The following is a 10,024-nucleotide window of genomic DNA, read 5'->3' as shown; positions in this document are numbered from 1 at the left end:
ACTACTTCAACCGTCCTCGTAAGCTATTCATTCTCACCTCATGGTTAAAAACTTTTTTCTTTACTTTTTCTTCTCGTGTATACTGACTGGAACAATGTCGTGCAGCCATCTTTGCGAGGATAGCCAAATCAATGACCCTCGGGGGTCAATATGACACCTTGTCGGGGCTGCCGCCGAGTGACAAGGACTACCGCCAGCTCGTGACTGACGAGACAATGCTGGCTGGCGTGTAAGTAGATTTCTGTAGGCCAGACTCTGGCCTTGAGGAGGACGCAGGCCAATCAACCAGCAGCCCACGTAATGGAGACCATTCCTGAGGTCGAGGTCGTGGCTGGCAACGGCGACGAGCAAGAAGATGAGTCTGAGGTGCCCCTTGTACGGAAGAGGAGAGTTCCGGAGGCTGCCCGGAATCCAGATTTGGACCGAGCTCAATCAGGGGCAGCAGCTGGCCCCTCCGTCCAAGGTAACCTCTATCTCTTTCGGGACCTAGATAGGGCAGCCGCGGACCTTAGTTTAGTTAGGTTTAACCCACACCAGCTCATGCACCGCCACCGAACCGACCCAGACCTCAATGTAACCCTACTCCAATGCGTAGACCAGTTAGTACTGCGTAATGACGTGGGCCGTCCTAGGGGTACCGTAGTAGTAGACAATACGTTGTCCTTTAGGTCGGCCTTCTTTGAGGAGTACGGACCAACCTTAGGTCGTGGCCCTCCCTCCTAGAGGGTACAGTTACCCCCGAACTTAGGCAATACGTGGAGGAATCTAGCCCCGAGGTAGAGCCTGAGCCGGCACCTCCCAAAATCCAAGAATTGGTTGTTTTAGATTCTCCTTCCCCTGTAGCAGCTCCAAGGCCAGAGGTCGTGGAAGTAGACTCTTCCTTTAGCTCGAAGGGTAGGAAAAATTTTTCTTTATTGTGCTACTGTTAATAATTTTCTTTTGAAGAATGTGCATGTATCCCTAACGTGATTTTTTCATTTTTCTTTTCAGGCGAGGAGATGGCAGAGAGGGGAGGACCTGATATCCGTTCGATGTTCCGAAGAGGGAAGGCACTCGAGGGTCCCCTCGTCAAGAGGCTTCGGCTTTCCTCTAAGAAAACACCGCCCTTGGCTGCAACCACCTCTCAATCCCCAACCAAGGGGAAAAGCTCAAGCCTAGGAGCTTCTCCTGTTACCGGAGCTACCGCGATATTTCCTCGCCCTCCTCCTCCTCCTGCTCGAGAATCGGTAGCATCGGTTGGTCACCAAACTCCGGTGGTGCCTGCTGCCACATCCCCGTCAACTCTCAGGATCTGGAGCTGATTCCAGACATTTTCTGGGGGACTGTCTACGAGACGGCGAACCACTCGGTGGAGCACTTCTACAAAGCCAAGCGCACCGATCTAAGGGAAATTGAGGAGATGATCCCTGAGAACGTGATGGAATCTTCTCTCGGGATGAACCTCACAGTACATACTTACACCGAACACTTTTTACATCTTACTTTTTGGGAATGCGTCTAACTGTTCCTTTGTTTTTTTTTTTTTTTGGCAGGCGGTCTTGGCTCTCCACCGCAGCATCTCTCGGGCCAGGTCCAAGAACGAGGAGATCAAGGTCGAGCTGGCCGCAGCCCAAGCTACTCTCTATGCATCAGAGCAGAATGAGCAGACTGCCAAGTCTGCCTTGGCAGCGGCCCAAGCAAGTGAGCGGGAGGCAAAGTCTGCCCTCACTACTGCCCAAGCAGCCGAGCAGAAAGCGAAAGTTGCCCTCGCCGCAGCTCAGGTAGACGAGCAGGAAGCGAGAGCTACTTCGACAGCTCTACAGGTCAAGCTTGAGGGGGCCAAGGCAAAGCTGTTGGAAGCCGAGGCAGTTGTCCGGGAGGAGAAGGAAGCATTAGCATTCTCCATGGAGAGTATGCTGTATCATTGTTGGGCCTTCAACCAAGACGGAAACTTCTCCTTCATGGCCCCCGATGCATGGGGACACTACCTTGAGAATTTCAAGGCTCGGCTACAATCAGAGCTGCCAACGGGGACTGAGACCGGGGAGACCTCTGTTGCTGGCGAGCAGGATGCTGAGGAGGTGACGTCCTCGGAGTGACCTATGGGGGCCTAGGATTTTTCTTTTTTGTTTTTATCTTCTGTAATTATTTATTACGAGGTTTTTCTCCTCGAGACAATTTTATGATTTTGGTTATTTCATCACTTATTTTTCTTTTTAATATGATGTGTTTGGTGAAAATTTAGTTCGTGTTAGTTTTTATTGATACCTCATGCCTTTTAGAAAAAAACACCGATTAATCAATTTAATTAACTTCTAAGTTTTAGGACCTGGTTGTATCCAGGATATTTAATTTAAAAACTTAGTTCGCGTTAAGCTTTATTGATACCTCGTGCCTTTTAGAAAAAACACCAATTAATCAATTTAATTAACTTCTAAGTTTTAGGACCTGGTTGTATCCAAGATATTTAATTTAAAAACTTAGTTCGCATTAATTTTTATTGATACCTCGTGCCTTTTAGAAAAAACACCGATTAATCAATTTAATTAACTTCTAAGTTTTAGGACCTGGTTGTATCCAGGATATTTAATTTAAAAACTTAGTTCGCGTTAATTTTTATTGATACCTCGTGCCTTTTAGAAAAAACACTGATTAATCAATTTAATTAACTTCTAAGTTTTAGGACCTGGTTGTATCCAGGATATTTAATTTAAAAACTTAGTTCACGTTAATTTTTATTGATACCTCGTGACTTTTAGAAAAAACATTGATTAATCAATTTAATTAACTTCTAAGTTTTAGGACCCAGTTGTATCCAGGATATTTAATTTAAAAACTTAATTCGCATTAATTTTTATTGATACCTCGTGCCTTTTAGAAAAAACACCGATTAATCAATTTAATTAACTTCTAAGTTTTAGGACCTGGTTGTATCCAGGATATTTAATTTAAAAACTTAGTTCGCGTTAATTTTTATTGATACCTCGTGCCTTTTAGAAAAAACACTGATTAATCAATTTAATTAACTTCTAAGTTTTAGGACCTGGTTGTATCCAGGATATTTAATTTAAAAACTTAGTTCGCGTTAATTTTTATTGATACCTCGTGCCTTTTAGAAAAAACACTGATTAATCAATTTAATTAACTTCTAAGTTTTAGGACCTGGTTGTATCCAGGATATTTAATTTAAAAACTTAGTTCACGTTAATTTTTATTGATACCTCGTGCCTTTTAGAAAAAACATTGATTAATCAATTTAATTAACTTCTAAGTTTTAGGACCCAGTTGTATCCAGGATATTTAATTTAAAAACTTAGTTCGCATTAATTTTTATTGATACCTCGTGCCTTTTAGAAAAAATATCGATTAATCAATTTAATTAACTTCTAAGTTTTAGGACCTAGTTGTATCCAGGATATTTAATTTAAAAACTTAGTTCGCGTTAATTTTTATTGATACCTCGTGCCTTTTAGAAAAAACACCGATTAATCAATTTAATTAACTTCTAAGTTTTAGGACCTAGTTGTATCCAGGATATTTAATTTAAAAACTTAGTTCGCATTAATTTTTATTCATACCTCGTGCCTTTTAGAAAAAACACCGATTAATCAATTTAATTAACTTCTAATTTTTCAGACCTGGTTGTATCCAGGATATATGCCCCCCAAGTAAGCAGGGGGTCTTTCTTGGTTTCTTTGAACACACTCTTTTAAGCCTATACGCACATGGAAACATACGATACAAAAAATATACTCCTCATTTTTTAATAAAACAGGGTGGCTTTTATAATTAAGCCTTACAAAAGCACGACTATTGGTAATATTTCCTTAGGTGCACAGCGTTCCATGTCTGTGGGACTGTTTCCCCATTAAGCCGAGCAAGCTTAAAGGTTCCTTCCTTCACAACCTCTATTATTTGATATGGTCCTTCCCAGCTTGGTCCCAAAACTCCGACCTTGGGATCCTTACCGGCTAAAAAGAGCCTTCGGAGCACCAGGTCGCCTAAGTTAAAGATGTGTCTCTTGACCCTTGAGTTGAAATAACGAGTGATCTTTTGTTGATAATGTGCGAGCTAGAGCTACGAATCTTCTCATTTTTCATCAATTAGGTCGTGGGACGCGCTGAGCAATTTGTCGTTCTGGTCTTGGTCAAACGCCCAGACTCTATGCAAGGTTATTTTTGTTTTGATAGGAAGGACGACCTCGCTTCCGAAAGTCATGGAGAAAGGAGTGTGCCCCGTCAAAGTTCGGTGCGAGGTCTGGTATGCCCACAGTACATGGGGGAGCTGTTCAGGCCAAAATCCCTTGGCTTCATCCAACCTCTTCTTAAGGCTTGCTTTTAGTGTCTTGTTCACAGCCTCGACCTGCCCATTAGCCTGGGGGTAGGCCACGGATGAAAAGCTTTTAACTATGCCATACCTTTCGCAGAATTCGGTGAAGAGGTCGTTATCGAATTGGGTTTTGTTATCTGACACAATCTTCTTTGGCAACCCGAATCGGCAAACAATATTCTTAACCACAAAGTCGAGGACCCTCTTTGATGTAATCGTCGCCAGGGGCTCCGCTTTTGCCCATTTGGTGAAGTAGTCAATAGCCACCACTGCATAGCGAACTCCGCATTTTCCCGTGGGCAGGGCACCAACTAAGTCAATTCCCCAGACCGCAAACGGCCATGGGGATGAGATCATCTTCAGCTCGACAGGCGGAGCTCGGGCGATCGTGGCGAACCGCTGGCACTTGTCGCACTTTTGGACGTAAGAAATCGAGTCTTTTGATAGAGTAGGCCAATAATATCCTTGCCTCAATATCTTCAAGGCCAGGGTTTGCCCCCCAGCGTGATCTCCACAAAATCCCTCATGCACCTCCTGCAAAATAGTTTTGGCTTCGCCTAGCAGAACATACCGCAGAAGAGGTAAAGAATGGCCATGCCAGTACAACGTCCCGTCTACCACTGTATACCTTGGAGCTTGGTAAAGTATCCTCCTCGCGTTGTTTTGCTCTTTAGGTAACTTTCCTGTGGTCAGGTACTTGACTATGGGAGTCATCCAGGTCAGCCTGATGTCGATCATCTCGACCTCTCCCACGGTTTCCTCTATGCTTGGCCTTTCCAAGAATTCCATCGGTACCAGGCCCAAGGTTTCGGCCTCCCCAGAGGTGGCGAGCTTCACTAAGGCGTCAGCATTGGCATTATGCTCCCGAGGTATCTGTTCAACTAGGCTGTACTCAAATGTGGACAACTCCTTCTTTACCTTGGCCAGGTAGGCCACCATCTTGGTTCCCCGCACTTGATATTCTCCTGATACCTGGTTTACCACGAGCTATGAATCGCTATAGCACTGGATTGAGCTGGCCTTCAGCTCTCAGGTCACCCTTAGCCCAGCCAATAAAGCTTCGTACTCGGCCTCGTTGTTGGACGCTTCGAATTCGAACCGTAATACGGAGTGGAAACGATGTCCCTCTGGGGATATCAAAATGACTCCAGCTCCAGACCCGTTCTCATTAGATGAACCATCCACAAAGATTTTCCACAAGGCACATACCGGTTCTTCCACTGGTTCCTCTTGGAATTCCGTGCACTCTGCCACAAAATCATCCAGAGCTTGGCTTTTGATCGCAGTTCGTGGCACGTATAGTATCTCGAATTGGCTGAGCTCAATAGCCCACTTCAAAAGACCTCTCAATGCCTCAGGTTTATGCAAAACCTGCCTTAAAGGTTGATCGGTTATGACGTGGATTGAATGGGACTGGAAATACGGCCTGAGCTTTCTGGAGGCCGTGATAAGGCAGAACGCCATCTTTTCCATCATCGGATATCTAGATTCGTCTCCAAGGAGCCTCTTGCTAATGTAGTAGACCGGCTTCTGAGATCGGTCTTCTTCATGAACCAGCACAGCACTGGCTGCATCTTCCGTTACAGCTAGGTAAAGAAAAAGAGGCTCTCCTGTCGTTGGCTTAGATAACACGAGCGGCTCAGCTAAATGTGCTTTTAGGCCGAGGAAAGCACACTCACACTCATCGGTCCACTCAAATTTTTTATTTCCCCGGAGCAGGTAATAGAATGGCAAACACTTGTCGGATGATTTGGAAATGAACCGATTAAGGGCTGCCACCCTTCCTATTAGACTTTGGACGTCTTTTCGCGACCGGGGTGATGGCATTTCGAGTAGCGACCTGATTTTATCGGGGTTCACCTCTATTCCTATGGTGTTGACTATGAAACCTAGAAATTTTCCTGACACGACCCCGAAGGTACGCTTTTGGGGATTCAGCCTCATACCGTACTGTCTTAAAATCTTAAAACATTCCTTCAGATCAGGGACATGGTTATCGGCAGTTTTTGACTTGACTAACATGTCATCAACATACACTTCCATGTTTTTCCCGATCTGATTAGCAAACATCCTGTTGACCAATCTCTGATATGTAGCTCCTGCATTCTTCAGCTCGAAGGGCATGACCTTGTAACAATAAACGCTAGTTGGAGTCATGAAGCTAGTGTGCTCCTGGTCCATAGGATTCATGGCGATCTGGTAGCCCGAGTATGCATCCATAAAGGACATGAGCTCATGCCCCGCAGTGGCATCCACCAATTGGTCAATTCTCGGCAAGGGGAAACAATCTTTGGGGCAGGCTTTATTTAGATCAGAAAATTCGATGTAGGTCCGCCACTTCCCGTTGGGCTTCGGGACCAAAACAGGGTTGGCGACCCAGATCGGATATTTTTTCTCACAAATAAAACCGCACCTTAAGAGTCAAGCTACATCCTCTTCTAAGGCCTCAACTCAGGTCGTACCCAGACGCCTTTGTTTCTGGGACTTCGCAGACATGTTTTTGTCCAAGTTGAGGGTGTGCACGATGACACTTGGGCTGATCCCTATCATGTCTTCATGAGACCGGGTGAACACATCTAGATTCTCTGGCAGAAATCTTAGCAGCTCCGCCTTTCTCTTATTACACAGGTTTTTCCCGAGCTTCACCACCTTTGAGGGGTCTCTCGGATCGATGTTCACCTCTTCGATGGCCTAGAGCTCTGATCTAACTTCGCTTATCCTGGGGTCGATATCATCATTCAAGGCGATACCTTCCACATTGGCTTCCTGAGGTTTTTCTATCTCAGGAATAGATCCTTCTTCCTGAGATTCCTCACTTCTGCCATGAATGGTCATCGCCTGCTGCCCAGGTTGTGATTTTCCCTTCATGGAAATGCTATAGCATTCCCTGGCAGCGAGCTGATCACCTCGGATCATACATATCCCCGTAGAGGAGGGGAATTTGACTGCGAGATGGCGTATAGAAGTTATAGCCTCAAATGCCATCAACGTAGGCCGGCCCAGAATAGCATTATACGCGGTGGGACAATCGATAACCACAAACTCGAGGAGCTTTAAGATAGTTCGGGGTCCTTCTCCCAAGGTTATTACTAGCTCGATTGTTCCTATTGCTACAGACCCTTCTCCGAAAAATCCATAGAACATCATGGAGGTGGCCTTCAGCTCGGTTACGGACAATCCCATTTTCTCTAGCATAGATCGAAATAGCAGGTTCACTGAACTCCCATTATCGACTAGTATCCTCCTAACCCTTCGGTTGGTGAGCTAGGCAGTTATGACTAGAGGATCATTATGGGGGAACTGGACATGACTAGCGTCCTCCTCGGTAAAAATGATTGATTGCCTCTCCAATCGCTACTGTTGGGTAGATGCTGCTCCGGGACGAATTCCACTACGTTATTAGCCTTCAACTCATTAACATATCTCTTCTGGGCACCTCTGCTCGTGCCGACCAGATGGGGGCCTTCGGAGATTATGGATATCTTTCCTCCTATTACAGGAGGAGGGGTATCATGATTTATCCGGGGCCTGGGCTGGTTTACCGGAGCTTCCGGGGTTGGTTGACCAGTAGGAACCCGATTCCGCGCGTACTGAGCCAAAGGTCTGGCTCTGATGAGTGTCTCGATCTCATCTTTCAAATGCCTACAATCGTCAGTGTTGTGGCCAATGTCGTTGTGGAATCGACAGAACTTGGAAGGGTCCCTTTTAGCCTTCTGGTGTTTCAAAGGCTTCGGCTTCTTCCAGGGGAGGCGGGCAGAGTTTGCTAGGAAAATGTGCTCCCTAGTGTTTGTGAGCTCGGTATAACCCGCGTAGACTGGCTTAAATTTTTCTGCGGGCATGTTCTTCTTCGAACCGTATTGGCCGCCCTCGTCGCTCCCCTTTCTCTTGCCTCCACCCCCTTGGTTATTCTGGGCAACGGTTTTAGTCATTTTCACGACATCCGTTTCCGCTCCAACGGGCTGGTCAAGGGTTTGCCTGGTTCCTGCGACCGATGCTCGCGCCTCTTCCAGGTTTATCCATTCCTGGGCCTTGTTCAGGAATTCATCCACGGTGCTGATACCTCTTCTCTGGATCTCTTTCCATAGCCCGCCTCCAACGAGGATTCCGGTCCTCAAGGCCATAAGATTGGAACTATCATCCACATCCCTGGCTCGAGCCGCGACGTTTGTGAACCTGCTTAGGTAAGCTTTTAAAGGTTCCCCGGGCTGTTGCTTCACGTTCGCCAGGGTGGCAGATTTGACACGGGCAACTTGAGAAGCTTGGAATGCCCTCTTGAAATCGGCAGAAAAATTCTTCCACGAACTGATGGAATGCTTTTTACACTGCTTGAACCACTGCCTAGCTAGCCCGATCAAGGTGGAAGGGAATATCAAGCACCTCAGCTCAGGGCCGATATTATGGGCCATCATCAGGGTATTGAACATACCCAAATGATCCGATGGGTCTCCGTCTCCATCAAACTTAGACAGGTGGGGCATCCGGAAACCTGGCGGGTACGCTGTGGCTGCTATGTTGGAGGCAAAAAGCTCGAGTTCGTCCCCCGAGTCATACTCGTCCTTCTCCTTTTCTGACAAGATTTTCTTCATTAACTCCTCCATCTGAGCTAGTCGTTCTAGGGTCTGGTCCTTAATCCCTTGGTTGTTCTGGGGCTGTTCGACAGCTCCAGTTCCATTGTACGCGTTAGGCGGGTTATTGTCCCTCCAAGCTTGAGCTTGGTTAGGTGAGACATTCCCACTGTCACATACTTCAGAAAGACCATCCTCTCGGCGAGCATGACTTTCATTTCTGGCCGGATCCCCTCTCTGCCAGTTGAGGCGATCTCAAAGGTCGGCCCTCGAGGCGGCCTGAGGGCTTTGCGCCGAACTTAAGCGATTACGCAGGTCTCCGCCGGATCTGCCACTTCGGTGGCTCTCGGTCCAGTAGCTCCTGTTGGAAAAGCTTGGAGCCTGATGCCGGGGGTGAGGATCCGGGATCTCCCCGCATACTCGTGGGCGATGGGAAGGACCGGTGGGAGGAGGATTCCTTCTGCTGCTCCCGTGCGCCGAAATATCTCGAGCAGGACGAGGGGGAGATGGGTATCTTATCGGCGAAGGGGGATGCCTAATTGGTGAAGTGATCCTCATCCCATCTGGCCGGATTAAACTAGCTCGCAGTCGTTCTACCCTGCTGTCTCCGGCTTCCTGCGCCCGGCGGTCTGTCGCTACATGGGAGAGCTGGCCGGAGCAGGTTGTTTGCGCGAGCTTTCCCCGGACCTCCTCCGCGAGCTTCCATGAGCCCTTCTGGGCGCGTCCGATGATGGAGCCGATCTAGGGGTTGAGGTTCTGACTGATCAGCAAAATTGCTGATTGGCCCTGGGAAACTCCTCAAACATAGCTTCCTGGTTATGGTGTGACACGGGTGCAGAACTCGGGGTTGAGGTTCTGACTGATCGACTGGGTCTGGGCCGACTATCCCTGCGGGACTTGCGAGTCCCGCTTTGTCTCTTTCTGACGTTAACGTCAGTTGCAAGAATGGGTAGTCCGGCCAAGACTTCTTCGATTTGCTTACTTTCTCTGGATAGCTGACTCCTCAACTGTATGTTCTCCATTTCTGTCACTGTCAGGTAACCCCGGTTCAGATTTGGCGGTCAGGGCGCCAAACTTCTGGTGTCGTCCTGGCCCATTGGCTGCTTTCCCGATCACTGCTGGACCTCGGGGTTTGGTTCGTTGGATATGGC

General features: G+C 47.2%; 1 protein-coding gene across 1 annotated transcript; it reads left to right on the top strand.

Moving 5' to 3' along the window:
• Positions 1–300: 300 nt before the first annotated feature.
• LOC133824301 (uncharacterized) lies at positions 301–2,078 on the top strand. Its single transcript, XM_062257180.1, has 3 exons — positions 301–463; positions 991–1,235; positions 1,533–2,078. The coding sequence occupies exons 1-3, from the start codon at positions 301–303 to the stop codon at positions 2,076–2,078; spliced, it is 954 nt and encodes a 317-aa protein (XP_062113164.1).
• The last annotated feature ends 7,946 nt before the right edge of the window (positions 2,079–10,024 follow it).

The sequence above is a fragment of the Humulus lupulus genome, chromosome 3 (genome assembly GCF_963169125.1).
Source record: "Humulus lupulus chromosome 3, drHumLupu1.1, whole genome shotgun sequence".
NCBI lineage: Eukaryota > Viridiplantae > Streptophyta > Magnoliopsida > Rosales > Cannabaceae > Humulus > Humulus lupulus.
This window is presented reverse-complemented; position numbering and strand designations above follow the sequence as displayed.